The sequence below is a fragment of the Sturnus vulgaris genome, chromosome 9, assembly GCF_052056855.1.
Source record: "Sturnus vulgaris isolate bStuVul1 chromosome 9, bStuVul1.hap1, whole genome shotgun sequence".
NCBI lineage: Eukaryota > Metazoa > Chordata > Aves > Passeriformes > Sturnidae > Sturnus > Sturnus vulgaris.
In genome coordinates, this window is record NC_142251.1 from 9,711,621 (window position 1) to 9,735,569 (window position 23,949).

General features: G+C 41.2%; 1 protein-coding gene across 1 annotated transcript; it reads right to left on the reverse strand.

The window, feature by feature from the left end:
• Positions 1 to 105: 105 nt before the first annotated feature.
• Positions 106 to 21,112, reverse strand: AKR1A1 (aldo-keto reductase family 1 member A1). The gene is made up of 9 exons (XM_014872073.2): positions 20,843 to 21,112; positions 18,547 to 18,642; positions 12,178 to 12,297; positions 10,320 to 10,471; positions 8,084 to 8,279; positions 7,296 to 7,495; positions 6,195 to 6,267; positions 5,216 to 5,302; positions 106 to 1,987 (listed from the first exon to the last, which is right to left on the reverse strand). Exons 2-9 carry the CDS (start codon positions 18,634 to 18,636, stop codon positions 1,922 to 1,924), a joined length of 984 nt encoding a protein of 327 aa, XP_014727559.1. The 5' UTR covers positions 18,637 to 18,642; positions 20,843 to 21,112; the 3' UTR covers positions 106 to 1,921.
• Between the last annotated feature and the right edge of the window lie 2,837 nt (positions 21,113 to 23,949).

Consider the following 23,949-nt stretch of genomic DNA (forward strand, 5'->3'; position numbering starts at 1 on the left):
TGGGAATTCTCCCAGCGCACCTAGGTACTCTTGCTCAGAGAAATAACTAGAGAAAGTTAATGGGGAGCTTGAGATAAGAGAGAGGGAATAAACATCTCAAAGTCATACAATGAATACAGAATTTATTTAAACAAGCAAACATGCAAGTGAGACAAGCAAGAAAAGCTACTGTCCTTGGCAGGACACTGCAGTCTCCAGCATGCTTTCAAAGTACAATTGCTTGCCTGATGATTGGAACAAGAACCGTATTCAAAGTTACCGTGTTTGATTAGAACAATTAAAGAAACCAACAGGAATTTAATTTTCTTTAGGAGAAAATGTCCAGTCTTGTAAAGAATCCTAAATGAGGTGCAATGGCTTCCTCTACTAAGGCAAATTCATCAGGAATTAGGAGTTTTACAAACGAAGAGAAGTGCCTGAAATTTTGCCTGCGGTTTACAAGGAGTGATAAATGGGTTTCACTCTTTTTATTTTTTTTGCAGTTCAGCTGCACACTGTGAGGCCCAGGGCAGGAATTACCTGAGAAGGCTTTATGCTCAAAATGAATACATAGATCTGCTACAGGCCTATTGCAAATGAGTTTATCCAAATTAAAGTGTCTAATTCTTTAACTTTTGAACTATTTGATACATAAGACTATTTTTCTAATTTCTTCCTACTGCTGTGGGAAAAAATTAATCCTATTTAACAGGTAGAGAGGACGAAAATAGTGTTGATGTTTCTAAGGCCACAGAAGTGTCACCACCAGAGCACAGGTAGGTACTAACACCTCATGCCCTTTGTGCTCAGATGACCAGCCAATTCCTTAGGAGACTGAAACAACAGGAAACTGTGCTTAGAGATGGAGTTTCAGTCCAAGAGTGCATCAGCACTCAGCAAATTAGGCCCTGCCAGGGGAACACAGACATGGCAAGTAGGAAAACAGGCACAGAAGGCAAATAACTCATCCCGAATTACCAGCAGATCAGTGGTACAGCAGGAGACAGGATCAGCTCTCCTAAGCATCAACCAAAGACATTTTTTGGCAGCAGCCAAAAATGCAACATTAAAACATCAGGAGCTCTGAAAGGTCTTAGGTCTTACTGTACAATTAGGAACTAATTTTGTGACCTTCCAGAACTCAAAATGGACATCTTTGGTAAAGAAACACTGGACAGCTTTACGGGAAAAGCAGGATGTTTTTTTGCAAGACTTGCTGAAAAGTTCTTGTGGCTTTTGTGATACAGTCAGAGCTGCTGTCAAGAGCTGAAACTCAGCACTGTAACAACCAAAAGAGAAGATTGCCCTGAAGGCCTGCTCCAGGGTCTGCTTTTATTCTGCTCAAATCTACAGGCAAATTAAAAGAAAGAAAATTGAGAACTCTAGGTCCCAAAAGTGCGATGAAGTGGATAAAAGTACTGAGCTGATTACTTGGGTTTTAATGAATGGTTTATGGACATAGTGCAACTGTAGCACATTTCACCTTTTTCCCCTGTGTAAAAAATTATTAATAAAGATACCAAAGTTGATGGCTGAGCAATTCTTTAGTCTTAAAAACTTTTCACGCCTTCACCCTTTTTTTCCCTCATCATGGCAGTAAATGAAGTTTTCAAAACCATTTCACAGTATGACCAAAGTAATTACCCAAAGTAATGCCCTAGTCTGATAACGATGTGTTTGGAACTTGACTCATCGCTCTAATCTCCAAAAGATCTGATGCCTTCAGGAGCCAGCTTGCAGTCATCGTAAGAACTCCACAAACTTTGGCACAGAAGCTACAGGATCTCCAGGCAGGAGGTCGATTAGAAATAGCACATTGTAGGAAAACCGACTTGGGAAGGAATGTTTAAATTTGGATGGTGCTTTTGACCAATCGTGGTAACAATTACTTTGTGGAAAGGCAGGCACAGGAGCATTACTTTAACACCTTATTTTCCAGTAGTTAATAGGGGTCATTGAAGGGGTAGTGGGGATGTCCAGCATCTCTGGCTACTAGTTTTCCATCCACCTGTGAAATAAACAAGACAGACTCAAGTCAGAAAGATAAAATCCATTCTTACTCACAGTTTCAAGTTCTCCATGATTTAGATTTTTAAACCTTTGTATCCCAAACATCTGGGAGTACATTTTTCAGCTTAAACAAGAGCTCTTCCCTCTACTCCCAAGTCCTCTTAGCTTTCTTTAAAGAAAAGACACACATCTGTAGCCTAGAGCAAGAGTCTCTCAAGCTGCAGAGATTTGAAGAATTTGACTAAGGATAGTTAAAAGCCTTGTAGCTGTTACTGAGTGAGTGCTGTAACGTGCACACTTCAAAACACTTTATTGGAGTTGGAGCCTTTGTCCATGTTTCCATGATAGAGAATTGCTGGACTGCCAATTTTAGAGACAGATAAGATGAAACACATTGAGAGGCTTGTTCAGGGTCATATACTGAGGCATTAACAGTGTCACTGAACTCCTTTTAGGAACATTTCTACAGAAGACCAGCTTGTCCAGCTGTAAAATGGGAGCACTGAAACCAATATTCACAGATAACCAGAGGTTCAGGCTGGCCCAAAACCAGACATGGCCATGCAGAAGTCTCAGTTTCTACATCCCACCTCAAAGCATTCAGATGGACAACTTGCATTTCTAGTTTCACCAAGTCCATTGCAACACCCCCAACTTCCATGTAGCTGAGGTAAAACCTCATCTGTAACGTTTGGGGAAGTCTGGGTGCAGCAATGACCCAGAGCACACACCTCCTCCATGTATCAGGCAAGCATCATCCAGCCAAAACTTAAGTTAAACAACTAATGCCTCGATAAAAGTTGTATTCGAGAAATCCTTGATTTTTATACATATAAACATGATGGTAGTGATCACTCAAAATGTTATGGGCAGAGGGAAATCACAGGGACTTCCAAACCAAGTATCCACTAGCAAGTGCCCCATTAGCGTTGAATGTAAAACTTGCATTTCAAAGCGACTGGAATTCCTGCAATGAGCTGTTTAAGTGAAATGAGTCACCTGGGGGCACTGCAGAGCACAGAATGAAGATTTTACGGTGTAGCATTTGACTAATGCTCAAATTAAAATAGAATTAGAAATGAGCTGTCAAGTGAAGGCAACCCTTATAACAGGACAGAAGTGTCACAGTAGCTTCAGGTTTCCTCAAGTTCTCTCAAAAGCCAGCAGCTTCCTCATGTTCCTAGAATTCATATTCTTCACTTTCTCCCCCAGTTGTGTCCTCCTGCATATTTGTCCACACAGAACAGGCAAGCATTTTTGTTCACAGCAGGCCAAGACAGCAGCTGCCAGAAGCAATTTTTCAAATCACTGATTCCAGTCTACTCCAGGAATTTGAGAGAAGGAGGAGGGGATAAAATCAGCAATGAACACACCTGCAGGTCAACAGTAGCTAACTCTTAAAAAGAGATCATGATGTGCTTATTACATTTCTCCCCTCCTGGCCTGACAGTCATTTAAGTTTCACTTAAGCATACTCCTTTGCCAATTATATGCTTCCAAAAATACCTGGATTTCAGATTGGTGCAAGGTAACTTCCAAACTCTATCCAGATACTGAACCCTTAAAAGTATAAAGCAACCTTAATTGTCTACATGCAAAGTAATAGCCTCTCCCCAGGCTTTAAACGCAACCAGGAAGAGAGTGGCACAATTTTAAGAACCTGTGGCTATAGATCAGTAATGCCAAGAACTGTCTCATCAGTTATGATAGGAGCTCTCATGTCACTGCCATGTAACACTTTGAAATCCAGACACTAAGTTGGATTCATAGCAGAGATAGGCATGAAAGGTTAGGCAGGGATTTTAATTCACAGTTGATGAAAATTCTTTCCAATAAACCCAGAAGGGATGGGCAGGAGACAAAAGGTTCCCTTAGAGATCTTAGGGCTACAGAGACATGATTTAACTCTACTCATCTTGCTTCTTCCTGTCTTGTTATCTGACAATATGGCAATATCTTTGAAGCCCAGCTGCATCACATTCACCCTTTCTCAAGCTGGATGGGCTGCCACTTTGAACTGTTTTTCATCTCTCCTTTGTGAATCCCTGTGATCTGATCAGGTCTCCCAGGTAACAAAAGCACATGAATTATCCCTGGCTCATTCAAGCCAGGCTATATTTTAATGTATTTTGCAGTTTCATTAATAAAACAACTTTGTTTGCAGCATGAGTAGCAAAGCACTTGAAAGAAACGTCAGTGCTTGTTACTACCTCATTCACACAGATCAGCAGCTAAGCTGCTTGTTTGGTATACAAATTCCTGATTCATAAAACAGAGAGAGAATTTTGGCTGCAAGGATGTGAGGGTTTATATTTATGCACACATACAGTTAAAAGGGTGGCCTTGAGGCTCATGTAAGCATGACAAACAGTGAAAGCTGTAACACATATCTACCCTTGATATGAGACAGTAATTCCCCACACATTCACAGCTTCTCTTTTCTAACTTGGCCTGGTCACTGATTTACTCTCAAGTATTCAAAAAATCCGCAATGATAAATCCTGGATAAAAGCTTTCCCCAAGGAATTTCCTACAGCCAGCAGCCACTACTGAAGGAAAATTTACAGGCAAAGCACTGAAGAGGCTAAGCTATGTTTGACAGCTCCCAAATTTGCTGAGATTTCCTCTATCTGTACAGGGTACTGTATGGGAGAGAAGGGATCACTTCAGATTCATTATAGCACAACTTGTTACAGTTGCTGGCCAGTGATGCACCAGGGAATGACAGCTTTCTGTTGTAAAGTCAGAAGCAGGACAAAAAGAAATGAGAAACACTATAAAGACAGGAGACAACTAGGCATTGACTATCGTCTTTGCAATGAGGGAAAAGGAACAAATTTAGGACCTTTAATGTAATAAAAGAAAGACCAAGAGGACTTCTGGAGGAATGCCATGGAGTTTAGCCGGCTTGGACTCAAGAAGAACAAATCAGCAGCAGTTTGGTGAGCTTTGAAGATGGGACTCTGACTTAAAGACCCATGGGAATTAGTAATAAGAACTCAAGAGAGAGCCACCCATGTCCAAAACAGAGGACAGAAGTTTTCAACAAGCTGCCTTTTCTGTACTCAGCTTTTGAAAAATTCTTTCATCTTAGATACCCTAAGAAGATGCAGTATTCTTATGAGTAAGTAGTCCTGATGAGAACACTAAAGAAACAAAACTGTAAAAATCCCAAGTGGTGGCCATACGCACATAATGAAAACTATTAGAAACACACAAAACTTACTGTAATCATTGGCACAATGTAACGCCAGTTTTTATTCAGGCTTCCAATGTGGCTCATCTCTTCTTCTGTGAGACTGAAGTCAAACACCTGAAAACAAAAGCCAGAGGCTTTCCTCAATAACCATAGGTTGCCATCAGTTTGTTTTCTGCTAATAAATATGAAATTGCAATTAAACTCATACCTGCCAGCTCTGAGCTTACACTGGTACTGCATAGTGCTCTGCCACTAAGACAGAAAGCAGTGGGACTGTTTCTCACAGTAAGTGCTGCCTAATCGATAAATATTCTGTTTCCGTGTAGATCTAAACATCAAGCAACTGCAGAATTTATGGGAATTTCTTAAGATTTCTAGCAGCCACTACATGCCAGAATTCAGATTAATGGGAGTAACAGTTACAGAAGCAATTCCTTACTTAAAAGCAAGTATGTAACCAGCCAATCTTTATGAAAAAAGATCCAAGAAGGTAATTCAAAAACATCCCTCAAGATTATTTAAAGTCAAGGTTTTCAGATAATTTCTTAAGTGTCTACTTCAGAGCAGAAGTGAACCACACTTACTCATTCAGCATCACTAGAATGGCAGTTTGCTGGAGAAGTAGTCACCAGCCATCACTTGCAGGATAGAGCAACTACTACTCATAAATAAGAATCATTGAGCATAATTAGAAGACTCCCTGTTTCAATAAATCTGTGTCTCAAAAAAAAACTAAGTACAGATTTTTCATTTAGACCTCTACAAAGTACATTCTTTACCTTCTGATAACAAGACTGTGCATGTGCGTATTGCACACACTCACACACCGAGTTGCTTAAAACATCATTTGTTTTCAAAAAGCATCTTTACCCTCCCTCGCCAGCGTGTGCATACGTTGATGAACAAGTATGAACCAAGTGTCTCAGCTTGCTGCTCTGCAAGTTGTAGGACAGTATAGCAATTACTCACATGAGAAAGGCATTTCTGAAACTCCATTTCAGCTTACCTGGAGATTCTGCTGAATGCGAGCAGGAGTGACACTCTTGGGAATGACAACCACTTTACGCTGCACTTGCCATCTGCAAGAGGAGGTAAGAAACTTTGTCTGTGTATGCAGTCCAAGAATAATAAGTATTTGTTTTGGTTGAGTAATTATCTGTGGCAGCAAAGATGCCATTCCTGTGAAATAAAAATCTCCAGAGGAGTGACACAGCCCTGTATCTTATTAGGACCTGGTGTGTTCAAGCTCAAACAAGACAGTAACAACTGAATTCATTAGAGAGGGGAAGATGTTCATGCCCTGGAACAAGCATCCAGGCTTCAACTGTTTTAAGATAAAAACCCAAGAAACAGTCAGAAAAACATACTTAGGCATTTCAAGCAAGTTCTAACATGACAACCACTCAGAAACTAGATGAAAATCCAGATCACTGAAGTGCCTGTCTGTGGCTTGAGCACAAAATCTTGAACATATTCAGCCCTCTGGGTAACCTGCTACTGCCTAAGACTGTGATAGTGATGCTGATGGATACAAAGCCAGTCAAGAAAAAATTGGATTTCTGTTCTCATTTAATATACAACGTGCTGATTACATGCTGGATATCACTCAGTCACCTTTTTTCCTAATCCAGTACCTGGCTATATAAAAACAGAACAGCAAATAGTTCTTCAGTGCAAAGGAGGCAAATCTTTTCCTCAGCCCCTCTTCCTGCGAGCCCACCCGAGTGCAAGCACTAGAGGCTTCAAGGAACTGGCCACATGCAAATTCAGTGGGCAGCACTCAGATGTGGTACACTTCTGCCTTAATTGTCCTATTGCTATATCCCAGCAGAAAAGGTACTGTCCCAGACATGGCATCAGTCCATGTGAACTATCTCAGACATGGATCCAGGCCCTGAATGGACCCCTCTGATCTAGTCTACCTGCCCTAAGGCAGGACCAACTCTACCAGCTTTGTAAAATAAGCACCAAATGAGGTTTGCTTTTGGCACTCTCTGTGATTTTAACCCCTCCCTGACACAGTTTAAGTGGATTTCTTCTAGCTTGTATGTTTTGCTTGATTGAAGGCTGGGTCCCAAACACCACATCTCTCACAATTATTTTGTACCTGAGGATGATCTGTGCAGGTGACTTGCTGTATTTTTCTGCAATTTTTTTGACCCCAGGTTCCTCTAGCAGCACAGGCTCATCTGGGTGTTTCCACATGCGATCCGGAGAGCCAAGGGGACTGTAGGCAGTGACCACCAGTCCTCGTTTCTGGCAGTGAGCAATCAGCTCGTTCTGAGCTAGGTAAGGATGGCATTCCACCTATGAAAATGACCCACAATGAGTGGCTACAGAACACATATCAACACACAATGAAACAAAGAGGAAGTCAAGCACAAAAGCACCAAACCTATCACAGGAGTTTACTGCAGATTCCAGAAAACTTATGAGGATAAGGTTTAAGTTAACCTTGGTAACTCAAGTCACTACCAGGAGAAAGAAGTGTCTGGTAGGCTAAGCTTACAGGAAACAAATAAGAGATCACCTAAGCTTGTTTCTTGACTTTCCATTGGTATCAAACAGATCATCCAACAAGCAAGGAACTTCTATGCAGTAGGGATTCAAGTTACTCCCTCAAAATCGTTCCTTTTTACAGACTAAATTGTTCCTCACATGGAAGAGTAACTCTTCCACAGACCTGTTCATCTAAGCAGGTATAAATGTCCACAGATCATAGATGTAGACCTCCTTTCCAATCTGCTGGGAAAGACAGCCTCTGTGTGCCTGCTCCTGCAGAGCTGGCTATATTTTTCCCTGCAAATAAGAAGCTGCACCTTTTGACATTGGTTTGCAAATTCTTCACTCTTATGGACAAAGAGGAAAGGTATTTGTCTCCTTTATCCACCTTACCTGGAGCACAGCTGGCTTCACAGTAGCCACACTTAGTACATCATCGATCTGACGACTGTTGAAGTTTGACAGCCCAATGGCTTTCACAAGACCTTTTTCCACCAGTTTCTCCATGGCCTTCCAGGTGTCCTTGTAATCAATGTAGTCATAACGCATGGTGTTATCGGGATTCTTTGGGAAGAGATTGTCCCCTCGTCTACAGCATCAAAGGTGAAGTGTAAGTACATACACCAAATTATTTATGTTAGTTCTTCACTTAAAGAACCTTCCTCAAAGTAGTCTTGAAAGCTTCTGCATACTCTGAAGGACAGAGTACAAACTGAATGAATCTGTTCAATTCCATTTTATGACATAAGGAGTGATTACACGAGACAGTCTTTCCTATATAAAGTTGTTACACAGCACTTCGAAGTACTCACCTATACAGCAGTGACTACACAGAACTATACACACAGTAGCAGCTCTTGGCAACTTTGATCCCAATAAAACAGCTGATTTAGGAAGCAGCAGCTTAGAGGGTGGCTTGGAGCTGCTACCAAAGGGATCTGGGTTTAAGAGCTATCTAGGAGAAACAGTATTCCAAGGATACTGGCCTTCCCACTCCCTCTGGATTCTGTAGCTGTGTCACTACTCAATACAAGCACAGATTCTCCCAGAAGTCTTAACATATATGTGTTGTTTATAGGTTGGATGCGTTTCCTTCCAATTAGTCATACCAACACATTTCAAAAAAACACAACAACAACAAAAAAACCTAACTAAAACCACCTACCCAAACAGACACAAAGTACCCAGCTGTGCCAGGTGCCACCTCCGCAGCCAAAGGGCTATGACTGGTCTCTGAGCAGTCCATGCTGGGAAGAGCACTGCTCTGTAATCACCACAGGACTCTGCTTGCTCAGCACTGAGACTCTTACACTGCTCTAGCTAAGGAGTGAATGGTGTGAGAAATGGCAGTACTTGGGTACAAGGGGTTCTTCATGTCACTGATAAATCTAGAACCAAAAATAACTCTGAAAGCCTTATGGGCTCTCAAGTCAGAAGAGCAGCCTCATCTTCAAGAGTACTGTATTAAATGAGTAATTTTCAGGACCTAAAGGCACTGTGATTTTCATCTGGAAGTCTGTTTTAATTTCTCTGTAAATAACATTCCTTGGCCTCCCAATGCAACAGGCATCATAAATAAGCATGCATTAAAACAGTTAAGCAGAAATAATGGAAAACTGCAGAGTATACCTTTTCCAATGAGAAAAGAAATGAAACTGCTTTGTTAGACTGTCAGCTTTATCAACAGTGTCACAATACAATCTAAATTTAAGTATTAGTAGTATCTAAATATACATTATTATTTGTGTTATGTGTCATTATCAAAGCAATGTTTTCTTCCAAGCAACTGAAAAGCAAACCTGTTGCACAACAAGGGGAATTTTTAACAGCTCTTCCTCCAGACCAGTTCGAGTTAAAAACATTTCCTCATTCTATTATGCTGAGGAATATATTTATACTTTAAGCATCTTTCATCTTATCATTATTGTATGACATCTGTAAAATTCAGTTCATATGACAAGAAGGAGGAAAAACATTCTCAGATTTGCAGAACAGAGGCTCCTTAAACTGAAAAGGCTTGAGCAAAGACTCCATGCAAACATCTAGCAAGGAGATTTATTTCTTCTGCCTTTTTGATGATTATGTGGAAACAACTACTTCCACATCTACAAGGAAATGGAATAGGGAACTGTGCTTCTCATGAGATTATAGGATAAGTGCATTTAGCACTTAACTGGAAAACTTTCTTGTCTCTTATTTCTTTAAATCATAGAATTACTGCAATTTGTGTCATAAGAAGTCAATTCACTTCCACCTCATACAGATACCACCATGATACTGCATGTGCTTGTCCACTCCAGTACAGTAAATAACTACAAGTGAAAAGTGTTGTCCTTATGAAGCACTTAATTCCCAATTTACAGATCAGTACAACTAAGGCACAAAGCAGTTCTGGTATTTCCTCAAGGTTACCAGGCCAATGGCAGAACCAAGAACAGCTGCTACACTTCCCCAGTGCCTAGATGAAGGCACTAGACTGTTTTAAACTTTAAACACCAAAAAACACCTTGCAGGCAGCATAAACGGGAAGAAATTCATGGCTCAGAAAGAACATCCTCAGGATATAACATGAGCCACTTATGTAAACCTGGTGTTTCTGCATTCTGTGCCTTTTGCATCTAGAACTTACTCAAAGGCATGAGGCCAGTGCATGAGGTACAGGTCCAGGTAATCCAGTTTCAGATCTCCAAGTGTTTTCCTCAGCGCTGGCTCTACATCTTCTGGGTGGTGCTTGGTATTCCAGAGCTTTGATGTTACAAACAGGTCCTCCCTTTTAATAACCTTCAAGAAAGGAAGGAGAGCATAATATACTGGAGAAACTTCAGTAAGAGAATTGCAACAATTCCCCAGTTAGTTTTAAAACAAAAAGAACAACTAAAGTTTTGTGGTTTGTTATGTTTTTTTTTGAAACAGGTAACACATGGAACCTACAAATTAAACCTTTCAAAAATACACTGGATGGAGAAGAGCCAGAGAAATACACATAGTGGCAAGTCTTAAAGTATATAAAATACTTTAGCAATTAGAAGTTTTGAAAAACAAAACAAAAAAAATCCTTTCTACATATACACTCTTCCAAAACTTCCAATTCAAGGGTTAAAGCCATTACTTAGTGTGATGTAGCCAAAAGAAAGATTATTCATCTTATTCATATGTAAATTTTGAAATTTCCATTTAGCAATTCACATATTCCAGGCCCAACCAGCTAACTTACTTTACTCATCACATGCTATAACCCAATATTGCTTCTTGTGGAAAGAGCGTGGGAAAATAATCAGAAGATTCCCCAAACCTCTGCATTTGAGTTTCTAGGCTGTGGAAGGAACATGCTAAGAACTGAGAGCCCTGTACCCTGTGTTGAAAGGGTAAGAACAGAAATAAAACAATGGAGAACTGGTTAACTAGAAAGAATAAAATACTAAAGGGAGATCACACTGGGAAACTGAAGCACAGAATTCCATCAGAAAGGATACTTCTCACTGTCTCGTGTCTGACAAAACTTCACTCAGGTCTATTTTGAAGAATTTGGAATGATTAATTCCTTAGTTTCTCTCTTCTAACCATTCGATTATTTCTGTGTTTCACATAAGGATGTTGTGTTTAAAAGGAAGATACTTAAAAATTCTTTTTAAAATAATTTTGATTCAAATTCTAGTTCTAAGTTAGCTAGCTAATATGAACTGAACAAAATGCTTCCCTTTGTCTAGTAGGGCAGAATCCCTGGGGCAAGCTGAAAACAGCCTCTCTCAAGCACATCACATAACAAAGAGACTGCCCTAAAGCCAAGGCAGGAACAGCAGGAAAACAAGAACATGAAAATTTCCTTTGCATGGGCTGTGAGGCTATGCAGGTTATCCTTTTGGCCCCTTTAGGGAATAAATTTAAGATTCCATCTCAGCTCATACATATGAATGCCTGTCACACTGCATTATACGTGGGCCTCAATCTCTCAGGTGCAGACTCTGGAGTCACATTTCTTAACCTTTCATATGCAATCACTGTCTTAAAAAAAAGATTAAAATTCACCACATTTTCTCACTCATTTTATCTATAACCAAAAAACCTACAGCTGATATTTAATCAATGACCAAAAAACTAAATTTGCTGTGGCTATCCCTCATTGCATGCTAGACTGGAGAGTCAACTTTTCATATAAATTACGACAAATATTTTACATTGTAACTACTGATTCTGGGAACTCCAAAGTATCCAAACTGGGATACTTGGTGAGGGGAAAAGGGGCAGGAAAAGGAAAAATACCACCACCACAGGCATTTTCTATAGCATCCAAATATCCCTGACAATCTTTCCTCACCATGACAGCCAGGAGAGTTCTAAGAGGAAAGAAACCCTTATTTCATGCCTTCTCCTGATAAACAGCAAACAGCTGGGCTAGACCAGCAGGAAAAGCCACAAAAGTTAACTTCACAAGGGACAGCTGTAAGTGTTGGCACAGCACACAGTGAGCAGGGCTTTTGTGTTTTTACCTTGTTGGGCCCAACACATTCCTGGAAGGCCTCTCCGATCTCGGCTTCGTTGCTGTAGGCGGCCGCGCAGTCGATGTGGCGATAGCCCACGCTGAGAGCGTGCTTCACTGCCTCCTTCACCTGCAGCCAGAAACACATTGCCCATGCACTCACTGAAAAGGGATGTGGCACTGCGGAAAAGTTCAAAAATGCTAAGAGACTTAGTGAGGAACACCCCACAGAAAAACACAGACTTGCATAATGTCATGAGATTCAAACAGGAGGATCTGGAATCTCTGTGGCACAGTCCTTAGGGGGAAGAGCAAACTGCTGGCAGATACTCCAAGAGGAACAAGAAAATGTATTGTGCACACAGGATTGTGCATGCAAGAATGCACCACATAGGCCAAATCCCTACTCTTCACTGTAGTTGTTACACTTCTTAAATATAAAATGAGCTATGAGAAGCCATTTTCAAATAAGTCATGGCTTAGGAAGACAACTTTTCTGATCAAAGTGACAAATCAGTCAAACCTGGAATATATTTCCTCTTGCCCAGTAAAGAAAGCCTGGCTTCTAACTCCAGAATCACCACCATTTGGGTTTGGTTCAGCCACTCATACTTAATTACCAAGACAGCGCTTTTTTATGGAAGATTTTTCCTTCTTGTCTCATGATTGCACAACAGTGAAAGTCATACTGTTGGGATACTCCTGATGACACTTACAACTTTATATTTTGCTTTCAACATTGCTGACAATGAAGGTGTTGCCAACAGCAACACATCCCTTGCTCCATATTGTCACACAAAAGCCAGAATGATTTTTGGAAACCAAGGTGCTTTACATCAGATCTGTATCTGCTTTTGAAAGCTCTAATGAAGCACAAGCACCAACTTCACTTGTGGGCCTCAGATATGGAGCAAGTCTAGAAACCAGAAGGAAACACAGAATGGCATCTTTGTGAGGACTCATAAGGAGCTTTTGACTAAAGATTTCTATAAATGATTGTGCAAGAATGAAGAATTACTACAGTTACCAGTGTAATCATCATGTCCCATTAAGCTGATGACCATTTAGTAAAATCTCTTTCATTTAACTTCCTGTGAACGGTTAGCACACATTCACTCTTACATCTTTCCTTCTGAAGTACTATGGAAAGAATAATACACCCAATCTGCACAGGGATTTCTATACATTGCACCTCACTGACTTGTCTCTCTAGACTGTGGGAGACTGTAAATCACTCTGTGTAAAAGGCTTGATACAATAGGGCCATAAATGTTAAGTGATATCACACCTCTCTTGTCATGAGATTAAAAAATATGTCCACAAAGGTTAGAGGGAAATTGATTTCTTTCAACTTAATCAAAGTACCAGTATTTTCAAATTTAAAGCTGACAAAATTAGTAATACCAAGCAAATATGTGTACAGTCCTGCTTTCAGATGCTACAAAAAGGCAAAGGGAAATGAAATGGGACATCTCTCTCCTACTGGTGGATGTAATTTGTTTTTCTTGTCAAGAAGTGCAGTAAAAGCACACACAGGATATTCTGACTACATTCTTTGGCATTTTGAGAGGAAAACTGGAGTGTAGCTCAGTTTCCCTTAGCCAGGATGACAAAGCACTTCTATTACAGCAGTAAACTCTTCCTTTCTCCAGCAGGATGGCATTTACAGTCCTTGTTTCACCTGACAAAGACATTTCTCAGGTCAAGAGAGATGAAGGGCCGAGTAATTCTGAAATCACTTGAGACATAGTAAAAGCTTTTAAGACTCAGTATTCAACCTCCAAAAAGGTGAAATTTGTGGAGAGGGACAGAAAAATAGCAGTGTCCTATGTCTGGAACTCCCTTTTTCCTGTATCAGATTAGTACTTTCTTTTTTTTTAAACAAACAGGCACAAAGTTTACCATAAATGAAAGCAGACATCACTCAGAGAAAAACAGAGATAAAGCACTCCAAACACACCTCAGCAAAGTGATCAACAAGAGGCTGTATTGTTTTATCAGCCTGTTTTGAGAAATTTCTAGCACTGAAGAACTGGGACTGATAATTTAAATAAGGTTTGGATCTGAGGAAAAAAAAAAAAAAAAAAATCTGTATTTAGGTAAGCTACTCCCAGCCTACTGAGACATTCCAATGTGAACTGAGAGCTCCTGTTCCACACAAAAGGCAAACAATCAAGAGGAAATGTGAAAAAAAAAACAACAAAAAAAAGAAAAAAGGCATTTTTGCAGGGGAAAAATAATAACATAGAAGTTAAGTTTTTAAAAAGTACTTTTTAACAGGAAGTTTTGTATTTTCGAAATTAACTTCAGAGAGGTATATGCATTTTACGGTGGGGACAGAGAACAAAAACACAACAGAAGCAGTTGAAGATTCATATGCCTGTGGGTATTTGTTGTTGTGAAGTAAAAATAGCCAAATGACCCTTCAAACTTTCCATATATTCTTTAGTTTAGCATGTCAATACTGCTATGAAAGGAGAAATTAGTGAGTTTATTTTGCATTAGGCAAGTTGAGTCACACAGCTCAAGTGTGACTCACCAATCCATCCCTACAGAAGTAAAAAGCTAGGTCTTAATAAAAGTAGGTCTGAATGGACCTTGAGACATCTTCCAGTCTATCCTCAAGGCCCACAGCTGGGCAGAGTAAATCCAGACCACTCCTACACACATTTGTCATAGCTCTTCTTATGACAGGCAGTCTATTCAAATGCTTTGAAATCTTTATGCTCAAAGTTTTTTAGATGACTCACAAAGGTGGCCCTGATGCCACATCCCATTCCTCTCAGACGTGAAATCCACAGCTTGCCCTTTGCAAGGGCTTTTTGCACATTTGCAAAATGCCAGCACAGCTCCTCTCAAACCTCTCTTGACCACATAACTGCAGGTGCTTCCCCTCTCATCACAACTCACCTTTCCCAAACCTTGCATCACTGTTGCCGCTGCCTCATCAGCTGCTTCGTGCCTTTCTTCAAATTATTTGCCCCAAAACAGACACAGGTATTGCAGCTGGAGCCTCACACTCCTTCACTTTATAGCAAAGTCCAAGGAACTACAGTCCCATTTAAACATCCCAGTAAGGGACTTGGCCTTGCCACCCACTCACCCTCTTTTGAAGATGGATGAACACAATATCAGTGGCAGATTCAGAAACACAATCTGCAAGTTCCCATTAAATACAATATCCATTACTAGATTTCCAGTTCTTCAATTTGCTTCTCAAGTGGTTAAAAAACTAACAAGCCATCTTTATACTTATAGGCAACACAGAGTTCAAGTGACCCAGGAGCCTCTCATGCACAGCCCCAAGCCATTATGAAGAGATTTCCACTCTTAACAGTTCAGTACTACTGGGAAAGAAAAAGCTCTGACCAGCCTCCCCTGCTTCCTGCAAAGTTGACAAATTTTAGCAGTCCTTTTGCAGACAGGAAGTAGGAAAAAACCAGATAATCAGTGCACATGATGTTCAGATGCACTATGACCAGAACCCAAGTGTTGCTATATCAGTTTCTAAATATTGCACTAAAATTTGCTGAAAAGGAACTCATACCACCAGATAAATAATGTCAATTTAAAAGGTGGTGTTACCTAAAATAAAGGGGTTTTCCTCTTATCCTTCAAATGTTGAATTTAAGTCCTTTCCTTAACACCAGTGACTTTTTTGGTGCCTGTAACCAGGATTCTCTATATTGTCTAACAAACTTCAAGAACTGAACATTCTTCCCCAAATCGGCAATCCTGTCACAAGACACCCTGTCTGACTGATTTTCTGAAGTGCACTTCTCTTCAGCTTTTCCAAGGTTTCACATAGAAATGCAAGTCCTGTGTCTCCCTGTCCCACAGAAGCAGCCTCTGCCACTGCAGGTTAGGCTGCTCATCATGGGGGAGATCAATCCTCCAGGTTGAAAGCACAGCTCACTTGAGAGTAGAGAACAAAGCATTAAAGGATTTCACATAATCCAGCTGCAATATCAAAAAGCCACAGTACTGATATTCTTGATGCTCCTGTCTGAATGGATTTCTCTTTGAACTCATTCATGCTGCCAGTTCATAAACTTCTGTACTGTGCTCCCTTCCATTCAACAGCCTCCCTCATATTCCTATGGAAACATACAAAACAAATTTCTCTTCTAGCATTTGATCATATAAAACACAAACCATCCTATTATTTTGAACGTTGTCAATCCTGTAGTCTTTCAACATGATATTAGATTCAATTATTTTCCTCCTATTAATAGCTAGGAAACTGAGGCTGCAATGACACCTTTGTACAGGACTGTTAAGATCTGTCTACAAGGTCAAGGCTTGCTTACAATCAGGAACAGTAACAGCAGCAATAAAGAAATAACTCAATCTTGGCAAGGGAAAGAATTACAATCTGCAAAATATTTACCTGAAATAATTTAAAAGCCATCCATTTCCACACTTGCTTCTAATGCAGCCCTTGAACAAAAGAGCTTTTGATAAATAGCCTCTACTTGGGAAACAGCTAAACCAAATTTAATCAATGCTAATTCTTCTGCTTCTCTGAGTTTTTGGCCTCTAGTCTTTAATTCACAATAGTAGTTATTATCCCTGAACTACAGCACATCCTTTTAAGGGTAAATCATCTGGACACTGTCAAATTGCTGCTATGCCCCCACATTTTCAAAAGTGATAAGCAGAAATTAATTTATTCCATAGGAATAGCAACAACTTCTGTAATTCTGGCCCTTTTCACTACACTCCCTAGATTTTGCCTTCAATACATTCCACAAGGAAGTGTTTGAAGACAGCAGATATTCCAAAGAAGTGACTCCCAATGACTTCCAAGGAAATCCAGAGAAGATGGCTGGATCCTGTGTGGGGTTCAGCTGCCAGCAGCACTGCTGATTAAGGCAAAATCCAACTGATTCAATTTCCAACTGATTTAGGTTTAAATTATACACAACTAGGATCTGTCCTGGTTCCTTTCTAAGGCCACATGTTTCTCAGAACAATTAGTTCACAGAATAAACAACACATTCATATTGTGTTTGTTTAGTTTCAGACATTTGCTTTAGACAAAGCACATTTAACTGTTTTGAGTGCACAGAAATTCACCCATTAAGTTTGTGCATGTTAACAATCTTAATTCAGCTGTGATTTGATGTTTTAAGTGGCAAGTCTTCCTCATTTAAGAGGTTGACTGAGCTCTCACACCAATTCCGTTTCCACATTAGTATCGCTTCTATTCTCAACAGATCCACTGTCCTGACAGTTGTTTGGACAGCAAAACCCACAGTAAAATAGCTCTGAATAGATTTTCATAGCTTGTTTCCCACCTTTTCCTCTAGCTGGTATGAAAGAATAGCACATCTTGAGAAGAATTTTAACTTTCCCTCTCAGTCATGAACACAGCGTCATCCAACATACTCCAAAAAACATCATAAAGCTCACAGAAGAGTAGCAGTGAGACATCTATTTACTGCACAGACATGCAGTGGTGTGCATAATCCAGAGAAGTTGTGGATGCCCCATCCCTGGAAATGTCAAGGCTAGGGTGGATTGACCTCTGAGCAATCTGGTCTAGTTGAAGGGTGTCCCTGCCCACAGCAGGGAATTGGAAGTAGATCGTCTTTAAGGTCTCTTCAAACCCAAACCATTTTGTGATTCCACAATTCTTTAAGTACCAGTGGACATTACCTTTCAGAAGAAGTATATACAATTTCTTCCCCCAAAAAAAGTATATTTTACTAAATGAAAGCGATACAAAAAGACAGAGAAAGGGGAGAAGCATTACAATAGCAGGCACACCATGGAGCACACAAACATTCCCACAGACTGTTTATAGTAACACACAGAATTGTTTCCAAGTGTGGTGTTTGCCAATTCATTGCATTCAGAAGCAGAGTGAATGTCTAATGATACATGAGCTTTCTTATTCTAAAAGCAGGCTGACCCAAGCAAGTTCTTTGTTTTCCTGCTAACCATTGGCTGGCTGCTGGAACAGGACTTATTACAAGAACAACTTGAGTTTCTGCCTCCCAAAATAACACTTTCTGCTGAGTCAACAGCCTAAGCCAGAGGGGTGTCTGGTCAGACCAGCAGCCTGAGGACTTGCCAGTGCAAGAATTGGGTACCATATTATAGAAACACCACTCATTGGTCTTTTTCTGGGTTTATGTCCCAGAGCATCAGTGCCCAAGGCCAGGGTTAACAAGTCTGAAGGGATCTTCCTTTCTGGAAGGACCCGCTTTCTTTGTGCCTTAAGGCCTTAGTCATATAAATACATACATACATTCAACTTCAGGGGACTCAAGACTAGAACAGCTCCAGCAAAGGATCCAGGCCTCAGATCTGGGACCTTCAAAAAAAGTACATAAACATACACACTAGTTGAGAGCATAGCATCGCCACTTACTTGGCCACGGTCACTTTTCCAAGTTCCCAGTCCCACAAGAGGCATCTTCTGCCCAGTGTGGAGTGTAATGAAGTCGCATGTTGCAGGCATTTTTGCCTAGAGAATAAAAAGAAGAAAGAGTTTTGGAGCAATTCTTCAAGTTGCAACAATTTACTTTTTCTGCTCACAATGGAAAAGCTTTCTCATCAACAGAGGAAGGGCTTACAGCATGTTCCAACATCCTGACAATCTATGTGTCTGCTCAAACAGTTGAAAAGAAACTGCATTCAGGATGAGCTCCAAAGCTGGCTAGATGGTTTCAGTTACTTTCCAAGCTCTGCTGCATCCAAAATCATTAATGTCATTAGTTAAAAAAAAAAAAAAAAAAAACGAGTGGAAGAATGCAATGTTAGCTGAATATCTGACTACGTAGTAGGAATGGATGTTTTCAGAGTTCAGCATCCATATTACATACTATCCCAAAACAGGTCTGCTTTCTCAGTGTTGTCATTTTCCTCATATGATTAGGTCCCAGCTGATGGATATGTTCACACAGAGTTTATGCTTTCAATTTCTTGCTTAGCTTCTCAAGCCAAACTCTTGTAGATTTAAGAGCAGACACCAAACAGCACCCTTGTTTTTCAGAGAGACATACAAGAGCATTTGGAGTGGTCTGACCTGAAGGCCGCTGTACACCAAGGAGCTGGGGATCCCTGTAACAGTTAAACTGAGTAGGTCCAGGCTTGCCCTGTGCTGCACTTCACACCTCGTGCTGTGGGATGCACAAGCTGCAGGATAAGCTCAGCAGCAACCTGGAACAGGAGTCTGCCGGTAACTCACTCCATACCTGCAATTATACCACGTATGTGTCCTTGCCTTTATCTAAAAAAGCAGGAAGTTCTCCTGCAAGCATCTTCTCTGTTTGACAGTAGAAATGATGAATAGAGGTGTTTTCTTGTAAAAGAATCCCTATGAGGACCAAATGACCAAAACAGGGCAATCTCTGCTATGGACAGGGTCTGCACACTGTGCTGTGTGAGATCTCCTCAATGCTGCACAAGTTGGGCTTCCCAGAACCTGAAAGGATGCACAGTTATCAACACCCTCTTCTTTCTTTACAGGGTTAGCTCTAAAAAACATCATTTGAGATGATACCTTAGAGTCTGAGTGCCTTTCTTATCAGGACTGTAATGGGCCAGCACCTCCTGGTACAAGGCAATCATTACACTGAACTAACAGCCCTGGACTTGCACTGAGCTAAGTCCAGCTACTGGTGCTGAAGACAATCACTAGTGAACCAAACTGCAGTCGTACCTCTGTTTGATTGGGGTAGGAGGTCAGAGAAGGCAGAATGACAGTGCCAACAGTATCCTCTTTTACTGTGAGCTTGCACAGCCATTTTGTAGCCAGGTACATGCACGTAGGTGCTGTTTACCTGAATTTAGTTGCCTAAATAAGGACATCTTGCATCACGCAATGCGACTAAAAACTTATGGCTTTTTGATTCACTTTGGCCTATAATAGAAATTAGATACCAACTTTATGCTTTACACAACCACGTTGTGCAATCATCTTAAAGGCAAGAGTTCAGCCCAAAAGACAAGGTACACATTTAATCAATAACTAGCATCAGCACATTTTTAAGAACCATCTTGCTTCATGTAACGTTGCATATTAACACTGTAGAGAGATTTGAACAATAGCTTCTGGAAGAATGTAACACATCAGAATTACAGACGCTGGAAAAAAACATGTTAGTACTTTCCATTCAGATTCTTCCCTGAAATAGGGGATTTAGGAGAATTTATGATGCTAGCCATAATTATTCAGTTCATTAAAAAGCTGGAAGCTCTTCTTAGAAGAGCAGAGATAAAAACAAACATAAAAGCAAACTAGAGTGAGATATGGTTATGGCTTAACATCACCAGCCTAGTGCCATATTCACATAAAGGAATTAAAGCTCAGAGTAATTCAAGGACAGTGTAGGGCTTGGAGGATGCATCAATAACCAGAGTAACGCAAACTACCCCGTTTCATCAACTCACAGGTACAACTCATTTTCAACCAAAAGCAAGGACCCTTCCAGCAGTAAAACCACAGTATGCAGTCCATTAATATATAGAGGCATACAAATATTAGCAACGCTTAAGCAGCTGCAACAGCTTCTGCCACACAGATGGGGGCAACCCTTCTGCGTTTTGGCCGAGGGCGCCCACCTGGCCCTTATCGGGGCAGCGCAGGGCGGGCCCGCCCGGCGCGGGGGGCGGTGGAGCGGCGATAAGGCGGCCCCGCAGCCCTGCAGAATTCCCGCACTCACCGCTGGTACTGACTGCTGCCACTGCTGCTGAGGTTACCGCCGCCGTTCCTGCCGCTGTTCCTGCCGCTGCTGCCCGGCCCTTCCGCTTCCGCCGGGAGCGCGCCCCGGCCCTGGCGGTTCAAACGTGAAAGTCCAGCCGTGGGGATTAGCGAGGCTGAGTTGGCCTCACGGCTCTGCCCCTGGCGGCGCTCGGAGCCCGGCCTAGCCCCGCCCTGTAACCCTGTAACCCATCGGCCCCCTCATCGGGTTTGCCCCGCTGGTCTTCGGTGCCCTCCCGGCCCCGTTCCCGTCGGGAAGCTCAGGCAGCCCAGCCCAGCCGCTCCCGCCGGGCGGTGAAGTGATGAATGCCATGGGCTGCACCACACGGGGGAAGGAGGTGAAAGATGACCCCAGCCCATAAATTCGACAAGAAGTTTGAATCTCCCCGACTGCTGTTTGTCTTGGCGTCTTGAGGCTGTTTCTTATTTGTAGGGAGACCGAATATACCCAGTTCTATTTGCAGCCCCAAATAACAGGAATCCAGGGAAAGTGAAAGACCGATTGCGTTTGTTTTGGTTCAGCTTTTGCGCTTTAAGGTGCATAAAGAAGAAGTGGCACTTTCCGAGGGCTGAGGCTCTTCTCCTTGCAGATGGCCAGGAATTCATTTCCTGGTTTGCTCGGACCGCAGTGACATGAAGGCAGGCTCATTCAGCTGAGAACTTTCACTGCTGGGCAGGGACAGCCCTGCTCCTGGTCAGAGCCTTCCGCCGGAGCAGACTTTGGCCTGTAATCGAGAATACACGGTACACCCAATCTCAAACACAACTAAAAACAGATAATCGGGTTTGACTTTTACTCCAGGCTTCCATCTTTACAAGTAATTTATAAACACTAAGAACTTAGAGTAAGATTAGATCAGAAATAAGACAATAGATACTTGTGGTGGGGCTTTGAAGAGTCTGTTACTTATTTCCAGAAAGATAAATCTGCTGCGGATTCTGTCTTTGCTGTTCTGACTTGAACTCAAGCTCAGGAGGCTTAAAGGCACAAAGGTCAATTAATCTCTTGTGCATGCATGTTACCAGATTTTTCTGTGGTACAGCCTTTTTTGACAAAATGAAGAAAAGTGGAAGGACAAGACAACAAGTATAAGTAACAGGAAATGAAAGAATAAAGGGGGAGGAATCACTGCTGAGTTTGATTTGTTTTTATGTAGATCCTGCCAATCACAAATCTGTTTGAAAATCCACAATCTTCAAGCAAAAGAAGATGCTTGAATTATATAAATGTCACATATGAAAACCTTAATGAACCTCAGCCTCCAGTAGTATAATAGGGAGTAAAAGAGAAAAGGTAAGGAAGACTAAAACATTTTGTTATCAAAAGGCAGTGGTTATGCAGACATACAGTAATAGCTCACTAATTGAAAAATTAAAAAAAAAAGATATGCAGAGAAGAGGTAATGTAAGACATTTTGACCTAGAAATACAGTCTTCACTTGATTCAAAAAGGAAAGCTAATATGTACATTGTATATTTAATGGCATGCAGTTGTTTGCATCAAAAATATTGTGCACCAGCTGCTTGTGCATAAATGCCCCATGGAACTTGTCAGTTGTTGACTTGTCAGCTGACTTTCTGCACACCTTAAATTAAATTGTCCCCACATGGCCAGGACTCGACTCTGACTGCCTCTGGTAGTACCATGTGTACGTAGGAGGTTTGGTATATTCACGACTCAGTGGGCTTTTGGCACATGCAGTGATGAACTCTACAGGGAATGTGTGGGGGTGTCCCAATGTGCTGCCTTTTGAGGACATGCAGGGGCTACCTCTGCTGTGTGCTCCAGTGCTGCCAAATCCATTACTAGTCCAACTAAACTGGAAATCTTTGCTACTCTTACACAAAACCATTCTCAAATGCATGGAAACCCAAATGTGTGGTAATGTTCTGAAACAGGTCCAGTTTCTTTGCCTTTCATTTTACACACAGCAGGGTGTTTGTTTTTCACATCAGGGGTGCATTCCCAACCAAGGTACATGGGAGATACTGTGATCAAAATGATGGATGTGAAGGCTAGTTTGGCTCCCAGTTTGGTTCTGGCACTGCAGGGCCTGCCAGGTCCTCTTTGTTGATAGATGAAGTATTTATTGTGTCCCTGTCTGTGTGGATGGGTGCAGAGAGGCCTGCACTGGGCTCTGATGCTCCATGCTAATCAGGTACCAGCTGATCCTGTCTGGCAGCTATTTTAGCAGAACACCACACCACAGTTACACTGCTGTAAGGAAAAGTGAGGTGTGGAGAGAACTCCATCCTTGCAGCACCTCTGGGGGTAGACATGCCCTTTCTTTCCTGAAAAACATAATTGTTTTAATCTAAGTAGCATCTTACATCTAAAGGTTGAGAAAGGCTACAGAAACACAGGTGCTCACTGAACAAAGTGGCCCTGATAATTTATTATTCCAAAACTTCCAAAAATTGATGTCTGGAAATACAAGCTCAGAAATTAATCAAAACTAATGAGGCCATGGACATTTGAATGGAAAGGCAATGCTTACAGCACAGTCCGGGAACAACCTGCAGACCATACTGGGTATATTGTGCATCTGAAAGTATGAGAAATGAGCATAACAATCATTAACAATCAAAAACCATGAGAAAGCCATTATTGCTTTATCCATTGGTAAATATGCCAGAGTTGCAGTGGGACTACATTGTTCTGGAGGTTTTGATTAGGCCTGCCTGACTTTTCAGGAGTTAATCTGTTCACAGGTTCATTGACCTGAGGGGATGGGGAAGCACATACATGTCTCAATATATAGACCTCAATTCTCATGGCAACGCTGATGTTAAGAAAGTAGCAAAGTCCTTCCTGTAAAAGATTAAGTGTTCTATAGAAATAGAAGTAGATAAATTAGTTGCATGAAAGTAAGTGCAGATTTCTTCCCCAGTGCATGTTATTTGCTTTCATTACTTAAGGATTAATTTCATCTGAAATGAGTCATCTCTGGGTGAACCACCACGTGGGTATGGTCACCAAGCAACACTACACAGTGATCTTGATTATAAACGTTTAAAGATTTTAATCCTTTGTGGTTTTCTCCTCATTATAATTTATAATCAAGTTTT

What these genes read in the sequence shown, in the direction of transcription:
- AKR1A1 (XM_014872073.2), bottom strand. Translation starts at nt 18,636, where the DNA reads ATGCCTGCAACATGCGACTTCATTACACTCCACACTGGGCAGAAGATG. An exon ending in AATGTGTTGGGCCCAACAAG is followed by an intron (nt 10,472 to 12,177) that starts GTAAAAACACAA and finishes CCTTTCTTGAAG; the next exon opens with GTTATTAAAAGGGAGGACCT. An exon ending in GCATTCAGCAGAATCTCCAG is followed by an intron (nt 5,303 to 6,194) that starts GTAAGCTGAAAT and finishes TTTTGTTTTCAG; the next exon opens with GTGTTTGACTTCAGTCTCAC.